We start from the raw sequence: 24262 nt of genomic DNA, 5'->3' as shown, positions 1-24262 counted from the left end.
TCACTTACTTTTATAGTGTTGTTGAGTAAGGTATTTATCCAAAGGTACTCAAGTATAAAATGCCCTACTATATAAATGGGTAAATCATTTTAGTTACTTTGGAGAAAAGGGTCAGATGAATGTTAATATTTAAAGTGGAGCAGGCCTGGTGTCTCAGAAACTCTTGCCGGTATCATGAAAAAAGGCTTCGGTGTCTAACATCTGAGAATTTCTGAACACTGGTACCCTGGCCATTGAGAGGTAATCTACAATGCAGGTCAGGTTGTTGGAACACAGCTGACCTCCTGCTGCCAGTTTCGTGACTGTCGTTGCCTTTCCCTGTCTAATTTACACTTCTGGATTGTGACAGGATTTATTTATTTTGTGAATATAAATGTAGGGATTACAGCCAAGCCAGAAACAAGGACAGGGAAAGAGAAGTTGGAAAAATGAGCTGGTAAATTGAGAGTTCTCATTAAAGTCCCAGCCCACACCCCAGTAGAACATCTTTCTTACAATTAGGCCGCAACAACCATGGGCTTTCCCAATTATCTTTGTCTATCAGGGGAGTGTGTGTGTGTGTGTGTGTGTGTGTGTGTGTGTGTGTGTGTGTGTGTGTGTGTGTGTGTGTGTGTGTGGGTATGAAACAGTGCATCTGCTCATTAAGTGCCAAGGGGTTTGTGGCCTGAAGTCACAATGAGCTGCTTATTCTTTGAACACTAAACAAAGAAAGGCTTAGAAAAGAGAAATGAGAGGTTCCCCTAATATGCTAATTAGTCCCACCTCCTTCTTTGCACGTTCATTAATACAGTAAGAGAAGAAGAATGGAGCATTTTTAATGTACACGGCACGAGACCGGACCCATCTCAAGATCCCTCTAAGTCGAAAACATTCAATTCTGCCAGACGTAATTTATTGCTTCTGGTCTGTAATTACAGACTTGGGTAATTACTGTGCTCTTAGAGTACTTGGTGGGCAGTTTTTAATGTGATAAGAGCCAGCAGCGGGGTGAAAAGTGTTTTTTATGAGCTGAATTAACCTGTTTAACTGTGCAATAAACATAAGTTAGTCATGGAAGAGGGAGCATGCACTAAAGCAGGCTCCTCTCTGAATGAGCTGAACACATATCTGTAGATCTATGCGTGTTTCAAACATGTTGTAAGTGTGAATCGCTCTGCCAAACGAGCAACTTTACGGTTTTCCAAGGCCGGGACTATTGAGGGCAGACCAGATTTGAGGGCTCTAAATGTTGAAAGACATCCCTTTGGTATTTTAATAAATTAGAGAAGCTTCAACTCTAAATATAAATTCTTGCAACAATATTTATTTTAAATGTGTCAAACCTTTAAATGATTGTCATCAGCTGAGTCTAATTTGAAATCTTTACATAATATGAATGTTTCATTATTTACATTTTTATAGATTTGATAATCCCTTCACCTCTGAGCTATGCAGAATAAACATACTTTGGCGTCAGCAGTTGTCACATCCCACTTTCAGTGGTGTACTGAGGTTCCCTGTCTTCATCCCTCCTTAATTATTATTTTTTACTGAGCAAATGACCTTGTGTTTCAAAGGGGACCTTTTTCTTGTCCTGCCTCTAGACGGACGTGATGTCAATGCTGTGCTCAGTCACTGAACAGGAGAGCATCCTTTCATCTCGCTGATGGGAAAGCGAAGATCAGGGATGCCCTTATGCGCCTGAAGGAAGTGCAAAAACACAGGTACTTAGGTGCTGTAATGTCACAACATTTGCCAACACTATATATGACCTTCATAAAACCTTCATTGGCTATGTATAATTTATGAAGGTGTGTGTGTGTGAAAGCTATCATAAAGACCTAAAGTAGTTTCTTTCATGGAGTGCGCTGCCTTGTAGTCTGCGGTTGCTGTCTGGTATTTATGAGTTTTGAGATACATGACTTGAAAAGTCATTATATAAGACCCTTCATCTATAATTTATACAGAAGTACAAATATTCTACAAACACACACAAAAGTCTGTAATGGCCTAAACTGACCATTTTATGTATGATTGTAGAAAACAAAGGCAATGCAACATCTGATAAGAATAGTGACCCCCCCTCCTCCCCCCAAGGTAATGTTTTCCTGAAAAATCCATCGTAAAATAAATTTTCTTAAGTTAAAAAAATAATTACCATTAGTTGGAATGGCCAAAATTTCTGTGATTCTGAGCTCCAGAATCAGCATCCGTTTATGCAAAAATATCTCCAAATTCCATTAAACAGACACAGTTATTTCAACAGGGTTAGTTCTCACAACACAACATAACAACATACATAAAGCACTTTCCCTTCATTAATTACTCCGTAATGCTGCATCCCTGTCTACCTGCACTTCTTCAGGTCTTTCGTAGCCAAGCATGTTTTTTCTCTAGGTGCCCTCACTTCCCCCACAGTCCAAAGACGTGATTGTAAATTGCATGTAGTGTGTGTGTGAACGTGCGTGTGTGTTCAATTGCTGAACTGTTCACATGGGTGAATGGTTCTGGGGAGTTTAGTATATCTCGTCATTTTGGTCAAAGGCATCAGCAAAATACCAGTTAATAATCATGGTTTGTTCCTCTGGAAAAAAGCCTCTGAACCATTCTGCATTTTAATGTATTGTGCTGCTCAGCCACCCTGAGGTATGCAAAATCGAAACTTGGTCTTCGTAAGTACAAAGAAATGCCTCGTAAGCTAAAGTGGAGGTATTAAAGGAAACTCCTTGTGAAGTCAAGTTCTTATTTCTCAGATCGGTGTGTCTTGTGGGATGACTGTACTGTCTTCAGCATCCTTCTGGAAGTATTACATCTTTATTGATTTAGTAGACACTTTTAAATTCATCCATTTAGTTGACACTTTTCACCAGAGCAACTTACAATGTTAAGGTTACAATTATTTACCCATTTATACAGCTGGGTAATTTTACTGGAGCAAAGTAAGTACCTTGCTCAGGGGTACTACAGCCAGAGGTGGGGATTGAACCTGCAACCTTTAGATTTAAAAGCATTCACTGTAACCGCTACACTACTAGCTGTCCTTTTTGTTGATGTAACATACAACTCAGAGTAAACAAAGGTGCATTTCACAAAAAGTTGTACCTGCAGATGCAGACAAACGATAGACATACTGCATTGCTTACCGAAGTAAACACCAAATTTCAATCCTTTCATGGACATGACTTCTGGACTTTAAAGTAAAGTACTGTACTGTGGTTAGGGTCTCTCAAGAAACTGATTTAACCCTACAAAATGAAAGTTGTTTTGCTTTCCTATCCAATAAATAATGGCCTCACTTAAAGCTTGGAGAATTTAGGGAGATGGATATTGGATGTGTTCTCTTTGGTTGTAGATGACTTAATTGCTCCCATATGGCTCCGCAATTTCTCTCCATATGGTCAATATCCCCCGACCCCTTTGCATGTGTTTCAGGGAAGGAGTGAACGAAAGGTGTAAATCATTCTTGCCAGTTCTGCTAACTGCCTGGCCCAAAGTCATACGTAGCACGTGTGCTACACGTCAGAAGGTGAGTGCATGGCTCTCCTTGACCTTGGTGTCACTCATCAACCTTGCCTCCCCATCTCTTCACCCCTTCCTCTCATCAGCTGACCTCAGAGATCCAGAAGTAATAAGCACTGATAAGCACAAGACCTCTACGGTGGACCCCAGAAATGATACGGTCCAGGGAGTGGTAAGGTGGAGGTGGACAAGAAGGAAAGCAGAGACATGGTATGTGTCCACACAATGACTCTGAACGATTGCTAACAAACACTATAGCGTCAACAATTGGGGTGTCAAAATGAATGTATCGGAGGCAATGTAATGTAATGGCATATTGAGGTGTTCAACAAGCCACAGTGGAGAACATTTACATTTATTCATTTAGCAGAAGTTTTTCTCCAAAGTGATATACAAATCAGAGTAAACAAAGTACATTTCACCAATAGCTGGAGAGATGGAGATGCAGGCACATGATTATCGAAGTACAGTTGATTAGTCCAATACCACAATTTTTACTGGAATACATTATACTGTACATAGAAATGACAAGGAACAAGTCTTTTTTAAACAATTTATGAAGATTTATGGTGCACATAGGAGATCAGGAGACAAGTGAGTCCAAACAAATTTTGAGACTCTTGAATATTGAGAGGGATTCAGCAGTTCTGAGGGAGAGAGGAAGCTCATCCCACCACAATGGAGCCAGAACCAAGAACCTTTGCAGTTTATATGTTTGACTGCTAGTGTGTGTGACCACCAAGCGGAAAGAGGTGGAGGAGGGTAGTAGTCTGGTTGAGGCATACCATGTGAACAGGTCTTGTACATACAGTATTGGGGAGCAATCTCGTTGTTGGTCATTTAGGCCCTAACTACAGACTTGAACTTGATATGGGCAGCTACAGGAAACCAATGGAGATAGACAAGGAGGGCAATACATGGGAGAACTTTAGCAGGTCAAACACAATTCACACAGCAGCATTCTAGTTGTGCTGTATCTGACTAACAGATTCACACACAGCACCCAAACCCAACAGTTTTACAAGGCAATGGCTAAAGTTGGAGAACTCTCTACTGTTGGGCTTGGGGCAGGATTTCTCTCCAGTGTTCTCCTGTTACATGTAACTTTAGATGTGAAAGAAGAAGAGTGAGGACTGAAATAGGAGAAATGTAATTAGCCCTGGAAGCAATGGTGTAACCAGAAAGTATCATGGTCCTACCAGCAAAGCAAAGATAAAAGATGTCAAATAATTGATTTGAATGGAACGTTGACAGATTTAAATGACTTGCTTATAGCAGTTGAATATGGTGCTGCTGTCAGTGTTGCAGAAAATGTCAAGGGCTTAATGAGGGTTATGCTAAATCAGTTACATTCTGCACGAGTGATGCCTATTACAAAAATTTTTAATGGACATCATTCATTTGAAATTGATTTATTATACAATTTCCGGCAATCTGTCTGCAATACAAATGCATACAGCTTTCAGCTTGTAGTTGTAGTAAGACTATATTTTACATCTGAGACAAATGCATTTTATATGGAATACCATGCCTCATGCAGTGCTCAGACCGCACCCTTTAAATATGAATATATGATGCTATTTCTGATTAGCCAGCCCTGAAAAAGCTACCAGTAGGACTGTAAATTCCCTGTATCTGTAGCTAAATCTGTGATTTTCTACAAAGATACTACTTCAGCAATAGGCAGCCGCATTGTTCATCACTGAAATGAACCAACTTCTTCTTCCCTTTCAGACCTTCTTCACTTGTGTCCCACAGAGCTCCTTGCTCATGTATACTTATGGGATTTATGCCACTCAATGAGTTAAGGAATGTATTGAAAAACAATCTATTGCCGAGAGAACAGATCCTGGGTGGCAAGCAAGTCTCCCTGTCTTTGTCCGTGTCTTCCCTCTTTACCTACTTCCACTGGACATGGTGTACCTTGGTTTCTGCACGGGTGGACAGGTACTGCCCCGAGGCATGTCTGCTGAATGCTGAGATTCCGAGGCAACAGAGAAGCATTGCATTGTAGACAGTGGCAAGAGACCCTAAGGCAGTGGTGGATCCACAGTCATTAGAGCAATGCATTATTCATCGCTTACCAGGTGCTTTTCACCAAAGCAACTTCCAAAGATAACAATTTTGCTCTTCTACCGGTTTACGACTCCTAGATGTTAACTATTTTGTGTTTGTCCTTCACCTCTCTTGCCATCTAGACAGTTGTCTCTTGACAGGTGTCTCATTCGCAGGGGTGGAAAAGGGGTTTGGAAAAGGGGTTTGGAAAACGGCGAAAGCTAAAACATACCCTCGACTCCAAAATTTGACTTTCTCTCTGTGGTAAAATAATTTATTTATAAACTTACTTTGCTAACAACTAAACACTTAAGTTTCAACTTCAACTTTTTAAATCCATTTCTGTTACTTAGTCACCTTTGTGAATAAGGCGTGTGGGCTGGTAACACTACATAGTATCCATTGTAAGTCGCTTTGGAGAAAAGTGTCTGTTAAGTGAATAAATGTAAATGTTACATTTATATATATTTAAAATATTTTCTTTTTGTGTATTCTGTTACATTTATTTATTACCAGGTGCTTTTTCTCCAAAGCGACTTCCAATGAACTCTATGTAGTATTATCAGCCCACACACCTTATTCACCAAGGTGACATACACTGCTAGATACACTACTTGCACTGGGTCACTCATCCATACATCAGTGGAACACGCTCTCTCTGTCACTCACACACTATGGGGGAACCTGAACAGCATGTCTTTGGACTGTGGGAGGAAACCAGAGCACCCAGAGGAAACCCACACAGACACAGGGAGACCATGCAAACTCCACACAGACTAAGTGGGGGTCAAACCCACGTCCTCTCACACCACCCAGGTGCTGTGAGACAGCGGCGCTACTCGCTGTACCACAGCTGTTGTTGGGCATGTTTCTTTAGTTTGTGCTTCTGCAAGATTTTTTTTGGAAGCTGGAGGTCACAAGGGGAAATTTTCTGAATGTGGCCTACAGGGCTGTAAAAGCACGTGTCTGTCAGACGTGTCTGTTTTGTTTGTTAAACACAGCCCACAGCAACAAGAGGATACAAAAGATTCATGTGACTAAGGTACTCTTGGGACTTTTTTGATTCCGAGTAGAAGGGTAACATCTGGGAAGAAGCATTATGCAATGAATACCTCTTGAATCCAAGCCTCCACGTCTCATCACTGTGTCTCCGAAGAATTGGGATTCTACATTTGAGTCCACCATCCCAGAACGCAGCCCATGCCACAATCCATGTGCTTCATCAGAAGTTCATCACTTGATGTAGTGTCAAAAAGAAATTTGCAGGGAACACTGAATAATGATCATGAGGACAGAAGGTGACAGAGCACCTCTCTGGGCATCAGCTCCAGCATGCAGGTGGAACAGCAGCCACTTGCTCGTTGTAATCTGCGTGACACTGCTGCTGGAGAAACCGTGCCAATGAGACCTGCCGCTGGACCAGGCCACCTTCACTCAAAGTCAGCAGTGTCTGCACCCGCAACCAGCGCCTCGCTGTTTCGCAGACCCTCAGCATGCTCCCTGCCATCAACTAATTCCCCACCGCCAGGGATTATTGCTAAGCCCTCATCTGATTTTTATCAAATTGGGGATCTGTAATTCAAGAGTGTCACCGTAATGAGAGCTCACTGAGCCTGAAAAAAATGGAGCGGGCATTTTCATGCCTGAAAAAGCCATGGATGAGCTGTCACTAGCTTGTGCGTGCATCCGTGTAGCACGAGCTGTGTCAGAGGTTCAAGCAATGCCACACTTGCGCTCTTCTAACTATCTGTACACGGTGTGCTCCATGCGGCCTATCTAATGTGTGTACTTGACATTTACATGTATGTAAATGATATCATATGGGCTGTACTGTATGTGAGGGTGCGGAGTGGAGTTTGTCTAAGTGATGTATATGCAGGGTCACGTCTAGGGTGCAGCTGAAGTCAGATACATGTTGTTCTGGGGTAGCTGGTCCTCATGATTTACATACGTAAATGTAAGGTTTGTAATATCTCTAGAAATTCCAGAGCAGAACTTTGAATGCGAATGTAGGAAATAATTAAGATGAATAGTATCACATTTATATTTATTCACTTAGCAGACACTTTTCTTCAAAGCACTCTACAGGTATTACCATGTAGTATTTGTATACTAGTACCCCAGGCAGGCCCCTTCGCTCGTCTACTTCTGCTCGCTTGGTGGTCCTGCGCACGAAAGGTAAAGCTCAGAGGTTCTCGGTTCTGGGTCCGTAGTAGTGGAATGACTTTCCCCCTGTCACTCAGAACTGCGGAAACTCTGTCTGCATTCAAGAAGGGTCTGAAAACTCACCTTTTCCAGATCCACTTCGCCCAAGATCTCTCCAGCTCATTTACAGTGTAACTGCTCACGCATCGTAATTCCATAAGCATCCCCAGATACAACCTTTATTCAGCCACTACTCTGGCATTGCATTTGCTTATTTGTGTATCTTATAATATTTTTTAAAAAAAAAAAAATTGGTGGGAGGGTATCAGGATTTGTCTATTCTGTGTTTTATGCACCTACTCAATCGATGAACCTCGGTGCAGCAAGTGGTAGGTAACGAACTAGGTTTGCTTGAGACTTTCATGTCTGCAGCTATGTCTCCTTCTCTTAATGTAATGCATAAATTGTACTTTTGCTGATATGTGTGTCGCTTTGGACAAAAGCGTCTGCTAAATGAATAAATGTAAATGTAAATATTTAGCTGACACCTTTATCCAAGGTGACTTATCCCAGGTTAGATCCTACAGTAAACTCCCTACAGTCATTTACCCTTCTATACAGCAGAGCAGTGTAACACACACATACATAGGCCTACACGTGACACACAGTACATTGTGGTAAATGTGATCTCGCACATCCAGAAAAGTTTAAAATGAAAAAAAATGAAAAAAATTCCTATGCTATTAATATGACATCATCGTTAAGCATGAAGGCCCGTGCAATAAATCGAGTGTAATCACTTTCTTCAATTTTATTTATTATGGACATTATTTTGGGGGGGCTGGGGGTCCGTGGCTCACAAAAGGTTAAGAACCTCTGATGTAGATTCTGATGCAAGTATATGTATGACTCCTCCGACTACTATTAATAACACCTGGAGAGGTGTTACCTCGCTAATAGACTAATGCAAGTTTCAAAGCCGCATCTCTTCGCACATGAATAAGTCTTAAGGCGGACTTGATGAGTATTCAAAATGCAGCTCCCACCCAGGCTCCTCATTTTTCGAATGGAAAAATTCGAATCAACACCATGTGAAAGTATTACGCGTCTTCTGTTTGGAAGCAAGAACTGCGAAAAAAAAAAAATGTGCAAGATGAGAGGTGTAAATGTAGCCTAAGTGAGACGTTGTTCGTCACGATGTGTTTCCACGTAGCGCTAGAAATGCGATAATCCGCCGCCGGATACGAGGGAAAATCATCTCTTCGTTCGTGCGCGGTAAAAGTGCCAAATGCGGTGAGGTGGGGGTAAAAGTTTCGGTGTTTCCTCGCCTTCTTTGCCGTGTTCCGACCTCAACGGCTCCTCTGCAGGAACGGATGCGAGCGCAGCCCCGCGCGCCCCCGGAGCTGAAGTGGTTAAGATTCCTCTGAAGGGATAACGGCTCTGGCTGTGGACGGGGGGGTGGTTGGGGGGGAGAGGAGCGCAGCGGAGCCGTCCTGTTGACGCATCTCCTCGGGATGGGACTCGCTCGGGTTCGCCCAGCTGCCCATTCCGTGGCCGGTGCTGATGGGGAACGGAGGGGTCCGAGGAGGTGAGGATGGACGCGCAGCTGGACGCACATCTGGACACACCGGCGGCGACTGCCAACTTCACCCCGGCGGAGTAAACGGACCGTATGCGGACAGTGACCGCTGGACAACTTCTTTTATTCTCACAGAAGTCCTTGTTTCGTTACGCTCTTTATTTTATTCTTTTTATTTTACATCTGCAAATACGGAATGTTACTAAATCGGTCGATGCCGAAGAAGCGAAGCGGTCATAGGAACTACTTCCTCCTGAATGGACTCTCGTCGTGTGGTTGGACTGGAAATAAAAGCAAAGTAACAAACTAAATAAAAATATTTCATAACATATATTTCACTTCACGTGTTCGTGTGGCGGTTGGCGCGCGGAGCGCTTCAGCGCACGCGGTAAGAAATAACTTTCTTCTTCACGCACACCCGTCCCTTGCTTTTTCTGTTCCGCGACATTGATTCGCCTCAGTTCCTTGATAACCACCTCGGTACGTTTCCTTGGACGTTTTTCGTTCCAGACGAGTCGCTAATTTCGCAATTCCATCACAGCACGAAATATAATGACATAAACATCCAGCTTCACCGGGGAATTTAAAGGATTTAAATAGTGCAATTTGATTAAAACATCCGCGTTGTCTAATCCGCGGGGGGAGATTTTGTGTATTCGGGCAGCGATATTGAGTGGATTTGTGAGGAAGAACAACTAATAAAGCAGTCAGTGTGACACACGCAAGTGCACTTATTATATAAAGTTATGGTTGAGGAGTACAGAGTATGTGTGAGATACAGTCCCGAAATAAGAATAATAATCATCATGTCTCCTGTCGCAAGCAGGAGAACCAAGTCTTAGCGCTCAGTCTCACTAACAAAAATCATCATGTATCGACGGTTCGCCGTCGTCTAAGTGTTCAGTGGGGACCACAGTTTCGTCATAAAACCATATAGCTTCATGTTCAACATTAAAAAGAGATAAAGGGAGCACAACGTTACTTTGAAAGCGACGCTATGAATGTAGTGATGAAGTGAACTTAGTCAGTGCTGTGTGCTGTTTGCTCGCGAACGGTTTCTGAACACGAACTTCGTACTGACGAAATAGCGCTTCTCTCACACACAGCTCGCTTTTTCAGTTAAACTCAACCGGTTCTGCTTCAGCTCTAAACCCGCATCTGGAACCTGTGTGTTGAGAAATTACCTCCAAGTTTTCACACGCGTCAATAATATTTCTGAGCTCTTGGACACTGACTATGCGGCTCTCCTCGTGTTTGCAGTAGACAGAGACATGGGGCGGTACGGCTCATGACTAGTAGTTTATCCTGACCCCAACTCCTGGAAATGTGGGGGAATGGATGGAATTAAAGTCCACTCCTCATAGATGCCAGCATTACATTTATTTATTTAGTAGATGCTTTTCTACAAAGCAACTTCCAATGAACTCTATTTAGTTATCAGCCCACACACCTTATTCACCAAGATGACTTACACTGCTTGATACACTACTTACACTGGGTCATTCATCCATACATCAGTGGAACACACTCTCTCTCTCTCTCTGTCACTCACACACACTATGGGGCAACCTGAACAGCATGTCTTCAGACTGTGGGAGGAAACCCACACAGACACAGGGAGACCATGCAAACTCCACATAGACTGAGCAGGAATCAAACCCACATCCTCTCACACCACTCAGGCACTGTGAGGCAGCAGCACTACTTGCTGTGCCACCATGCCCTCCTTTAAACCTGCACTTTGTTAAAGGGTAATATTTGAGGGTGCGATTCCATTATTCCGTTAACTCCAAAGGGACTCACAATGTTAGGACATCAACTTTTACAACGATGAACCCATTTATACAGCGGGGTATTTTTACTTTACTCATTTAGGGTAAATATCTTGATCAAGGGTACAACAACAGTATTTGAAGGAGAAAAATTGTGAATGTTAGGAGATTACCTTAACCACGATCTGCTGCCCGGTGGTTTGTAAACGAAGCACAAATGCTTTATTCGGCTATAAAGCAGGGATCAGTTATAACCATGGTTATTGATAATGCCACTATTCTACTGCATGGTTTGTGGTTTTGTTAAATTTTTTTCTGTAGGTATGACCAGCTGTGGACCCTAACTGATACTGACTGATCTGGAACTTTGTTCTTGCCCAAGTCAGCCCTTACCTGTAATTAGGGTTAGTGAGATAAAACCATAACCTCATGTTGGCAGGACTTCTGGAGACCCTGTTCAATAATTCTGTTAAATCATTTATTCCATATGTGAATGACTAAAGGGTTTGATTTTCCTCCCCTTGAAAAATTAATCCGTATGACAGCTCAAAGGAATTCTGGAATTTAGCGCTACATCATCGTACCTGTGAAATGCTGTAACCATTTGCCCTTGTTTTATGTAGAGGGTTGTAGGGTTGTATGTTGTGACTCAGTGCTGTTCTGTTGTTCAAAAAAATCTTTATCATTTGTTCCTCTTTTTTCTCATAGGATCTTGATGTCCCTGTTTGCCTCTGTCACCGTTTGACTTCCTGGCTCCAGACAGTCCAAACGCAGAGCTCATTTGGTCACCCCATGGCACATTAGCCACTACTTCAGCTTCGCACCACCTTTGAGTTTCTCGGTACGCGTCCCCCAGGCGCTCCCTGCTTTAAGCCTACCTGCTGCCAGCTCTCATGACATCATGCCCATCATCAGCAATGCCAACCACGACTTCAGCAATCTCTCGGTCAGTGATGACAGCAGCCTCGACCGCATGTTTACTGAGATCCCTGAGACAGAGACAGTCAAGGGGGTCTACTACAAACGTGCCCAGCTGATCCACCGGCCCGAGGACTTACGCACCATTGACCATGGTCTGCAGGCCATCATTAATGTGGGGGGCAACCGGTACACCTTCCCATGGAGCACACTGGAAGAGTTCCCCCTCACGCGCCTGGGCCGTCTGCGTTTCTGCAGCAGCCTGGAGGAGATTGCGCAGGTATGTGATGACTACGATGAGGCGGCCTGTGAGTACTTCTTTGACCGCAGCCCCTCTGCCTTCCGCGTCATCCTCAACTTCCTGGCGGCCGGGAAGCTTCGGCTGCTGCGGGAGATGTGCGTGCTCTCGCTGCATGACGAGTTCACCTACTGGGGTGTGGAGATGGCCTACATGGAGCACTGCTGCAAGCGCAAGATGTACACGCGCCTCGAGGAGGCAGCTGAGCAGGAGCGGCGGGAGGAGGAGCGGCGGCAGAGGCGTACACAGGTGCGCCCCCCAGTGGATGAGACGCGCTACCGCAGGCTCATGAGCCGCCTGCGAGATGTGGTGGAGAATCCACATTCGGGGCTGCCGGGGAAGATGTTTGCCTGCCTGTCAGTCATCATGGTGGCAGTGACAGTGGTGAGCCTCTGCATCAGCACCATGCCTGACCTTCGGGAGGAAGAGGGCAGGGTGAGTGGCTGGGAGAGGAGCATGCATCACACTCAGCGGCTGATGGGTTTTTATCAGTTCTTTAAATAAATTATTTATTTTCATAGGTTTTACCATCTGTTGGAAAATATTTCAGGAAACATATTTCATATATTTCATACATTTCAGGGAGTGTTTCCAAAGACCAGTGTTAAGGTTTCCAGAGACTGTGTTTTAATAGTCTGTTTCGTACCAGGCAGGGGTGATTTGCTGTTCTACTAATCCTCATGAAACTGCCTGTATAAAATTCACCGTGTTCTGGTTTCTGTCAGTTAGATCAGTTCAGCAGAATAGTTTTCATTTTCTGGCCTCTGCATCATGTGAGGTTATTCGCTGATTTTGAACTCCATAACAATGACCACTAAAGGACCATGCATCTCTGGTTTTCGTGTCTGGTAGACTGACATTTCAAGGAACATGGTTTGCTGGTTTTTGTAGCCATCAGGATGACTGTTCTAGGAACGTTTTTTTTCTTGTTTTCGCTTTCTTTCGACAGCTGAATTATTATATTTCAAAGAACCACTGTTCTTTGGTTTTCATCTGTTAGATCAGCTATTGTAGTCCTATCGTTCTCTTGCTCTCTTCTGTGAGACCAACCATTAAAGGAACGTAACTCTGCTGTTTTTCATGAAAGCAAAGTGAAAGCTGCTCATGTGTAGTGCAGGCTTGACATTTGTCTTCAAGAAATGCACCCCAATGGTCTGAATCAGAATAATTAACCCTGGACCACTGGAATGTCATAAGTTCACAGTGGCACGATTCATCTCCTCAACTTAGAGTGCATCCTAACACCCAGACAGTGTCTCCTCCTTGGCCTCAAACTCAACAACATCTATTTGTTTCTGGCAAGAGCTTCTGAATTGTAATGCGAGCGAGTGCTTTAGGGTTGACTCCTCCATGCCCTTCGGCGCTGTAGATTCATGCAGCTGTGTGCATGCATCGGTGTGTGCCATTATTGTCCACGTGTACAGGAGCAGGTGTGCTCCACCAGATTCTACACAGTCTAAAGTCATCAGCAGTAGCACCATCAAGGAGCTGCATTTCCCATCTTAACCCATCTCATTTCCCATTCCATACACTGTAAGCCTTTCCAGTGTTACAGAAGTCCAGAAGTAATGGCAGCAGCTATGCCATCTTCTGGAAGCTCCTGTCTCTCCCATACATTGGACCACATTTCTTCGGTTGTTGCCAGGCTCTATTTATGTTCTGGGTGAGGCATGGTCAACAGAGTGTCCAGCTATGCCCTGGTGACCTGCCTTTACAGTCACATTTCCTTCCATCATTTGTTTGCTCGCTCACTTTGTGCTCCCATCAGCACCTAACAGATCGGAATCATGGTTCATGTGGAGCAGCACGATGATGTGACCCGCCTAGACACGCAAATATGTTACGGAATTCACGAGGAATTTCCTGCATCAATGTTAATGTGCCCGCAACATTACCCGTCTGAATGCATGACGAGACACGTTCGTTGAGGCTATTATCCTCACAGCTTGAGTACCTATTTGGCTGTTGAGACATATTTATTCTGAACTCCTTGTTTATTTTTTCCAATGAATCTAATTAAAACTCCATAAAACACTTTGATCCCAGCAGGCCTACATACGCTAATTGCTTACCCTCTGGAGTGCAATTTTCAATACAAATAATCACACAAAAAGGGTGTGAACATTTGAAACTAGATGCAGGGCACACATTCATTGCACATTCAGAGAGCGCAGAGTTACTTATAGATGCAGACCTCGTTATTAATCAGATTCCACCCTTTTCTCAGTAATCCTTATCTAGAAATGAAATGTATGTTTTCTGCATTCTGTCAAAGACTTGTGATGTTTACAGTAGTTTAAGAGGCTCCCAGTGAATTTTGAGACACACTAAGAGAGTTGTGGGAGTTCACAGTGACTCTACCTGTCCGCCAAATTTTCCCAAGCACCGCTCGCTGGATCTCGTGGCAGGAGGATGTCGCCCTGATTTTCAGGTGTCTGCGCTCCCTTGACTGCAGTTCAGCAGTGCAGACGACACCATCATTTACAATTTGTGTTTCTCACACTATGAGCACAGTGGAGTACAGTACCATACGGTAGTGAAACATATGTAAGAAAAAGTGCAGAAAAATATAAGTTTTGTGTTGATGGGTATACATCATGTAGCAGGCTGAGAAGCAGGTGGTATAGTGTTTAGAACCACAATTTTTTTGGACTGGAAGGACATAAGTTTGAAGCCCACATTCTGCTATAGTACCCCTAGGGAAGGTACTTATGCTTAACTGCTCCAGTAAAAAAAAACTACCCAGCTTTGTACATGGGTAAATCACTAGACTATCACTAAGATAGATAGATAGATAGATAGATAGATAGATAGATAGATAGATAGATAGATAGATAGAGTGTAAAATAAGATAATGAACTGGATTCTTGCCTCAAAATTCCTTTTGCGGACTAGCTGTTATGCATGTCTGGAAGTACAGTCCAGGAGCTGGGTGTAAGACAACACTTTGGTTTTGTTATTCCAGTTACTCTGGTTTGTGGCTCAGTAGCAATGTTCATCTAAGAGAGGATTATGTAAACACTTGTAGTGCTTAGTTCTGTCACATAACTGCAGATCTCAAAACAACCCTGAATCACACACATATGCGCACACATACTCTTTCTCTTCTATACACATCTCAGTCCTTTCCCTCACGCATAAACTGATATCTAGATATCTGATATCTAGTTCAATAACGGGGTGTGGTGGTGCAGCGGGTTTGGCCGGGTCCTGCTCTCTGGTGGTTCTAGAGTTTGAGTTCTGCTTGGGGTGCCTTGTGATGGACAGGCGTCCCGTCCTGGGTGTGTCCCCTCCCCCTCCACCCTTGCGCCCTGTGTTGCCAGGATAGGCTCCGGTTTGCCACGACCCCACTCAGGACAAGTGGCTTCAGCTAGCGTGTGTGTGTGTGTGTGTGTGTGTGTGTGTGTGTGTGTGTGTGTACTATCTAGTTCAGTGTTCTCTTTCTCTCACGTACTTTACACATCCCTCTCATACAAACTACGCATTGTCTCTAATTCAGACACACTATCACTCCAGCAGCCTCTGTCTCACACACACCCAGTCTCTCCCTCTGTCATACACCTACATACAGGCACACTCACACCCGCGCAGCTGCACTGGGACTGCAGATGTATAGAATAAATGAGTTAATGAGGTGACACAACCGGAGGAGACATAGCTCCTCTTCACTGGTCTTAACTCCACATTGCCATCAAATTTGCTGCAGTGACCTCTGTTTATCTCCTTCTCCACAATTCTTTGTGTTTCTGAAACACTTCAGAAACATCCACGTTTGTACATTTGAGTCTTTTGAGTGCATCTTTTGTGTTGTGTGTGTGTGAATGTGCATGACTTACATTATTACATTTTTTCACTGAAACAAATGATATGAATTGTTGTGCAAATATGAAAGGGATTAAGTTCCAGATTTAAAGACAAGTATAGACTATGGATTTATATACCCTGGCCTGATACATGATCAGCAGCAAGAAAAAACATAAAGCATAATATTTAGTTGGCTAAAATCATCAGCAGGCATGAAAAACAATCAAAGTGGAAAATCTGAATGCACCACAAAAGGCTGTGATCTGTGCTGTTTACTTTTTCCTTTTTTTTTAAATTTATTGCTTTATTTGTTTATTGATTTAGTAAGTTAGTTAGTTTTATTTTATTTTAAATCTGGGGGGGGTGCAGCAACTCATTGAGTTTGGCCTGTGCCTGCTCTCCTGTGGGTCTGGGGTTTGAGTCCCGCTTGGGGTGCTCTGCGCTGGACTGGCACCACCCCCGGGTGTGTGTGTGTGTGTGTGTGTGTGTGTGTGTGTGTGTGTGTGTGTGTGTGTGTGTGTGTGTGTGTGTCCCAGCCCTGCACCCTGTGTTGCTGGGTTGAGCTCCATCTTGCCACGACCCCGCTTGGGACAAGCAGTTTCAGCCAGTCTGTGTGTGCGTGTGTGTGTGTATTTTAAATCCGGGTTGGTTTTCCAAGGCAGGCTTCAGTCAGACACACTCTTTCTGTGCTGGGCTGTGCGCAGGTGCAAGCCCTTGGAAAGCCACTGTGTGCACACGTACAAATGACGTTGCGAAGCTCCAGGCAGCTCTCCGGTCGAACACGCAGTGCATTGCCAGGTGTGTGCTGGAGGCTCCCCAACCCCCCTGGATAAATGTCCCATCGCTGTCAAACAGAGCTAGTTTCTTAAAATCCTCTGTGGTGGAACGCGTATGAGCACAAGATATTTAAATCGAGGCATCCGTCTGGCAAAGAGGTTGTGTCCGTTCTTCTAGGCAGGACGTCTTCCACAGCCGAATGTGCTGGAGCCCACAGAGTGTGTTGCTGAGATGGGGGTGGGGTGGGATACTAATCTTTATTCATGTATCTCCTTATACAGGAATATTCCTCTGCAACCATGTTTTTGATACATTTTCTTACTGTGCAAAACCTCTGTCAGTTTTTCTCTTCTATTCCTTCATTTTTCAAAAGATCCTGAGATCATTTCATCAGTTTGTTTACCCAGACAGTCCTTTGTAGTTCAGATATATCTCTTACTTCCTGTACTATTTGTGCAGTATAAGACACAAAAGTGCGAAAGAAAAATTCCTGTATTGTGCCTTTTTAGATTTTGACAAGTCCTCTCACTTTCATGTCACATTTAGGCCTCTCTTATCTCTTCTCTTCATCACGACATCTTGATAATTGCTTTCTATGCAATTTGGGAAGTCGTCTTGTAAAAAGTATTTTGAGGATGGGGCGAGTCTGGCTAGTTCAGGCAATCTCCCTAAGGGAAAGAAGAAGACAGCTAAATGAGAGGACAAAATACAGTATTTCATTAAAAAACAATGACCAGAAAACCTATAATAGTTCAAGTCCTCCATAAAATCTCCTATATCTGATACCCTTTAAAGACGACTTCTTTGTGCTATAAATCCCATGTTTAATGTATTGAACCTGGAGAGAATAAGAAGTTTATATTGACTGGTAAAGAAAGTTTTAATTTTAAGATGATTTTCGAGTATGGTTAATTCTTGAACAGGAATTAGTGAGAGAACATCTGTGATTAAACAATGAATCAGAAGCGGCAAAATAGAACAGTGGCGTTTGTCCTTCCATCCATTTTCAGTAACCCTTGTGCTACAAGGTCGTGGTAGTCCGAAGCCTATCCCAGAAGCATTGGGTGTATGGCTGAGGGTGAGGACATCAGTCAGTACATTCGCTCACCCAGTTGCACAGTATGGGCACTTTAACATCACTAGTCCACCTGAACTGTATATCTTTGTACTGTAGGAGGAAACCGGAGAACCTGAAGGAAACCCACGGGACACAGGGAGAACATGTAACTCCACACACACTGAGCAGCATTTGAATCAATACCCAAATAGCCCGAATGGTGTGAAGCGGCAACATTACCTACTGCACAGTGACATTTATTATTATTATATTTAGCACTTTTCTCCAAAGTGTCTTGCTCTGTAAAACCATTTATACAGTTGGGTAATTTTTACTGGAGCAGTTTAGGCTAAGTACCTTGCTCAAGGGAATTACAGCAGAAGGTTGCATTCATACCTGAAACCTTTGGATCCAAAGGCAACGGTATGATCCAGCTTGCTGCCAGCTGCTCCAGCCTTGTAAAATGTTAAAAATACTGCACAACATATATATATATATATATATGCCTTTAAAATTCCACAAGAATGTTTACACAGTAGGGGGCGTGGTGGCGCAGTGGGTTGGACCGGGTCCTGCTCTCCAGTGGGTCTGGGGTTCGAGTCCTGCTTGGGGTGCCTTGCGACAGACTGGCATCCCGTCCTGGGTGCGTCCCTTCCCCCTCCGGCCTTCCGCCCTGTGTTGCCGGGTAGGCTCTGGTTCCCCGTGACCCGTATGGGACAAGCGGTTCAGAAAGTGTGTGTGTGTGTGTTTATACAGTACTATAAGTGTGGTTGGCTGATGAAAAGTCTTCTGTGATGGGCAAACAGGTATGAAATAAATGCAGATTACAGTGAAAAGAGGTAGTTCCCAACACAACACTCTGGGTGTTTTAGTCAGTCAGTTCACACTGAGCTCCGAACAAAGACCACAGCTTGACTCTGCTGGAGCAAAACCTTGAGCATCGTGTGCTGGTAGCAGTCCAGGACTCGCCCACCGTGCCTTTGTTTCCTGCCACCCAGTGGATCAATTAAAAGCATCATTTGCATTTTAAAGACCATGGATTGGTTTTTGCAGGTGCAAGTGGGCCATTTTCAAGTCAGCTGCTAATATTTGCCTGCGTAAGTCAAGTCATATTATATTTTTTCTACCCAAACAATGACTTCAGTTAACCTAGCTCCTAGACTGAAGAGAAAGGGCTTTACAGTCCATAGCAAGACTACACAGTTCTTCCAGAAAAATCCAGATGCAAAGAAAGGAAATACTACAGTTCAAATAACATCACCACTATAAGCCTGAGATAAATATTATGCTTGAATCTTAAGCTTTGCATGTTAACATTTGTTCCTAAAAAACAGAGAATCCAAAATGCTTTAGTGGGTATTGGAAGCGAAAAAAGACAAAAGTGTTTGGGATGAGGGTGGCCAACATACTCATGAATACGAAATTAAGAGGTAAACTGTTTAAAATTCGATCTAAACAACCTTTAATTTATGCACAGCAGGATTAACAGTATGTCCATAAATCACAGGATAAGTGCAATAATTGCAGCAATTAAATATGTTACAACAATGAAAATAAAACCTTAAAATTTCTTCTGTGATCTTGAGGTAATGAAACCATTAATGAAAAAGTTATTCAATGATTAGATTAGCTGTGTTATTCCGTCGAAAATTAGAACGAATAGAGCAGAAACATACCCATAATTTTTTATTTAATTCTAAAATCTGGTTTGCTAATAAGGGGGGGTGCGGTGGTGCATTGGGTTGGACCACAGTCCTGCTCTCCGGTGGGTCTGGGGTTCGAGTCCCGCTTGGGGTGCCCTGCGATGGACTGGCGTCCCGTCCTGGGTGTGTCCCCTCCCCCTCCGGCCTTACGCCCTGTGTTGCTGGGTAGGCTCCGGTTCCCCTGCGACCCCGTATGGGACAAGCGGTTCTGAAAATGTGTGTGTGTGTGGTTTGCTAATAGTATTTATTTTATTATCAGTCCCTTTGTTCAGTTCCATCCAAAATCCTAAAGACTGTTTGCACAACAGAGCTTTGATAAAATACGACCAACTACAGCTGTATTATGCAAGACATTTTCCGTTCCTTTCTCAATAAATGCTTTATGTTCATGCAAATGTGACAGCTGGTAGGTAGCAGTTGGAGTTACTGTCTTTCGATTCAAAGGTTGCAGATTTGATTCTCACTTCAGGCTTTAGTACTCTTGAGAAAGGTACTTACCCTAATTTGCTCCAGTAAAATTACCCAGCTGTACAAATGGACAAATAATTGTAACCTTAACATTGTAAATCGCTTTGGAGAAAAGTGTCTGCTAAGTGAATAAATGTTTTATTTTCAACTTTGCAAGCTTTTCCATTTTGGAAACGCAATTCAGTCCAATGAAGTAATGTCAGTTGAAAGTAGCAGAGAGAGCGACTCAAGGTGCCCTGACCTTGAATAACTTAATTTTTCTAGGAGAGATGAAAAAATGCACCACGGATAGCAAATAAACTGCTGAGTCTCAGGAAAAACAGGGATGTAAAAAATGTGGACAATGAAATAGGATAACAAAAGAAGCCATTCATAAAACACAATACATTTCTACAACTTAATCCATAAAGAATAATTCATCCACTCCCTGACATTGCTCTACACCCTGGGCCTCTGGGGGTACCACTACTAAAGGGCACAGAAACTCCTGGGTAAGCAAGGGCCAGGCAGAGTGTATGCTAAATTATGCCACACTGACACACACATTACTGGTTTATGAAATATGCAGATGTCCAGCCAGTCCTCACATTCTTCATGTTTATATGCTGTATAAGCATTCTGTCCCGAGGCCATCTGTTGTGTCACAAGGAACCGTTGGTAACGTTAGCCTGTGGAGAAGAAGAAAAGGTATTGTTGTCAGAGGAACAGATGTTTTAAAAGCGTGACACCAATTCCAGACCACAGCGGAGAAACAGAAGTGCAGTGGCAGATGGATGATGTTGCAGAATTGCAATACTCTGGATACCGGGTGGACCAGGGATGGTTTGAGTAACACGGTTCTCCCAAACCTTCAGCCCTCTGTATTGTGGAGCTGTTGTGAGGCCACCTTGAGACACACTCCTTCAATCAGTTCTGTGTTCCAGCAGAAATCCTGGCTTTAGGCTGCGTGTTTTCTGCAAGAGAGTTCTCGACTGTGGCAGACCCACCTTCAGGTCATATTTACTATGTCCAGGCTGCACTTGGTGGCCCCACAGTGACTTGCTCTGTCCAATTCCCGTGAAAAATCACAAAAATTAGCCTTATCGTTATGCACTATTATCACTTTGATAGCTCATAAGGTCATAAACAAAGTTATTTATATCAGTGCATTATAATCTTAAATATGCTTGTGTTTGTTTCTTCAGTTAATGTCTTTAATAGCTTTCTTCCAGTGAGACTTGAGGGCTCCAAGGAATTTTTTTTTAATTTCTGGCCCCTTTCCAGCACATTATCATCGAGTTAAACTTCTAGATCTGCCCAATTAATTGATTCTACTTTATTTATCTCCAAAGCAGCATGAGTAATAAAAGGAAATGATGTGATAGTTTGTTTCTCACTCTCTGTTTTTCTGTCGGTCCCTCTCTTTCCCAATGGCCCCCATCCACCGTGCACAGGGCGAGTGCTCTCAGAAGTGCTACCACATGTTTGTCGTAGAGACAGTGTGTGTGGCCTGGTTCTCCCTGGAGTTCCTGCTGCGCTTCATCCAGGCTCGGAGCAAGCTGGAGTTCCTGCGCGGACCCCTCAACATCATCGACGCTATGGCCATCCTTCCCTACTATGTGTCCCTGGTGGTGGAGGAGGACTCCCCTCTGGAACGGGAGCGCTCGGGTGGCAGTCGCGGGTACCTGGACAAGCTGGGGCTGGTGTTGCGTGTGCTACGGGCGTTGCGCGTTCTTTACGTGATGCGGCTGGCACGTCACTCGCTGGGCCTGCAGACGTTGGGGTTGACCGTGCGCCGTAGCACACGGGAGTTTGGCCTGTTGCTGCTCTTTCTCACCGTAGCCGTGGCGCTGTTCGCCCCACTGGTGCACCTGGCCGAGAGCGAACTTGCTGGCGCCCAGGACTTCAGCAGTGTCCCTGCCTCCTACTGGTGGGCCATCATCTCCATGACAACCGTGGGCTACGGCGACATGGTTCCGCGTAGCGTCCCCGGCCAGGTGGTGGCTCTGAGTAGCATCCTCAGTGGCATCCTCATCATGGCTTTCCCAGCGACCTCCATATTCCACATGTTCTCGCGCTCCTACCAGGAGCTCAAGCTGGAGCACAAACGGCTGCAGGAGGAGGAGAATGCTGCTGCTCTCACTGCTTCCAAGCACGAGGGGGAGGAGGAGGAGGCAGAAGAAGGGGTCAGTGCCCCGTGTTCGTCTCCCGAACGTCCATTCTTCCCTGATGTGGACACAGCCCTTTCCCAGGAGCGCTTGCCACTAGTAGAGAGTGGACAGGAATGCTCCGGGACCAATCGACCGGGCCTCCCTGCTGGACCCTTCTGACCCCAGAATGCTGCCAGACAGTAGCACAACTCCTTAAACTGTTGACAGCTTCCCTTCGGTCCAGGAACACTGGAGAGCATCCCCCACTTCTCAGTGAGAGCAAATGGTGTGGAGTACCCTGGGTAAAAGCATGATAGGTTTCAGATGGGAGTCCAAAGTTGTCCCACGTCCCTTCATGGGCCCTCTCACAGGTTCATTTCTCTCTTGGTGTGTTTCTGCTTGCACATCACTACATGAGGCAGTGGAGTGTCTTGTATCCACATGCTGCCAACACAGCAGTACCTCCAAAGAGTCCATTCTAGAGGAACTCAGGCAGAGTGAGTCTTTTCACTTGGAGACAAAACTGAATGTTAAGGATCCAAATAAAACATAAGCCATTGAAAACACTTGCATAGGTCTTGTGATCTTGTAGACTGTGTTCTTTGAAGAGCCCTTTAAATCTCTCCTAGTCCAAACATAGGTTTTTAGAGCGAGGTAAGGAGGTTGTTTCTTGCCATCTGCTCGGTGGATAACACAAAGAGGGCGGCACATGTTGCAGGTCCTCGCATCCATGGAACCGAGCAGAAACACTGCAGCAAGGCAGGTCTGCTAGCAGCTGCCGTGTGAAGTCGTCTTGTCAAAGAAGTGCAGGAGCAACACATGTTCCCTGTCTGTGGACTGAAAGAATGCCAATGCCACATGTCTGCAGATGAACATTCACATGTCAGGGATCGTGGGATCATCTTTAACTCCGAAATTAGAATGTGATGGTCAGGGGGCACAGCTCATCACCAGATGTCAGTGTGATGCTGATGAACAGGGGATTATGTCTAACCTTAGTCCTCACAGAACTGATATTTGCTGATTGCTGCCATGTAGCTGTAAAGCAAAACTAAAAATGCGTTAAATCTCCGTGATCATTTAGAGATCTTTTCCAGACCATGACTGAGAGTGTGACCAATTTAAATTTATTACATTGTCTTTAATAACCATAATTAGTGCCAGTTTAAAGGACTTTTACTGAGATAGAAAGGTCAGATGTTTAATTAGGGCCCTTTTTTATCCAATTGTAGTACAAACAATTCGTGAAGTCATTGGGAAAGTATTTATTCTTTACCTTAAAGTAAAACTACCTTACAGGTGAACACATATATCTATCCTTTTTGAACAGTAACTTATCCAATCGGAACTGTGTTTGGATAATTAAAAATAAATTAATAAATTACATTACTGTACATTCATATGTGTGACTGGTTGCATTTGTTTAATATGCAGTTTCTTCCAGCAGCATTAGAAACCTTAAACACATACATATATATAACTTTTTTGTTTTTTACTGAAATATATGATGTTTGTACTTTTGTGTAAACATGAACTATAAAAATGCATTATTACTGCTGTTAACATACAGAAGTCCAATCAGTCAACATGACAGATTCATACATGGACTTGCCTATTATGGACACAGTGGGACAGAAAGTAGGGTTTAAGTGTTGCTGTAGTTAGAGACTGGTTGACTTGGGTGGGGGGGGGGGGGTGGTACAGTGCATTATAGACATCCAAAGCACAAATAAAGTTAAATAAAAAAGACACGTAAAGACTGGGGCCTGGCAAAGCTGTGCAGGAGATGGAAACACCAGGAGTGGTGCGCAGACCTGCAGGTGCACTCAGAGGATTTCTTATGCATTTTTAATGTTGTGAAGCCCTAACGTCCCTCTTATTCAAATTCCACTCATGGTCTCCCCAGTGGGCGGGATGTGGACGCCTGGTACTGCCTCGCCGGTGCTCCTTTTAACATTCATGCATACAGTTAGTCCCAAAACAAATCATGTTCCCCGTGACCTCCTTCTCCCCCAGGGAGCAAGTGTTCTTTAAAAAATACGCTGGGGATGGGCTCGAC

General features: G+C 43.9%; 1 protein-coding gene across 1 annotated transcript; it reads left to right on the top strand.

The window, feature by feature from the left end:
• The first annotated feature begins 8937 nt into the window (after positions 1–8937).
• kcng4a (potassium voltage-gated channel, subfamily G, member 4a) lies at positions 8938–23411 on the top strand. The gene is made up of 3 exons (XM_018739256.2): positions 8938–9665; positions 11758–12700; positions 21508–23411. Exons 2-3 carry the CDS (start codon positions 11951–11953, stop codon positions 22381–22383), a joined length of 1626 nt encoding a protein of 541 aa, XP_018594772.1. The 5' UTR covers positions 8938–9665; positions 11758–11950; the 3' UTR covers positions 22384–23411.
• The last annotated feature ends 851 nt before the right edge of the window (positions 23412–24262 follow it).

The sequence above is a fragment of the Scleropages formosus genome, chromosome 7, assembly GCF_900964775.1.
Source record: "Scleropages formosus chromosome 7, fSclFor1.1, whole genome shotgun sequence".
Taxonomy (NCBI): Eukaryota; Metazoa; Chordata; class Actinopteri; order Osteoglossiformes; family Osteoglossidae; genus Scleropages; species Scleropages formosus.
Note: the sequence above shows the minus strand (reverse complement) of the source record. Positions and strands in the feature narration are given on the sequence as shown.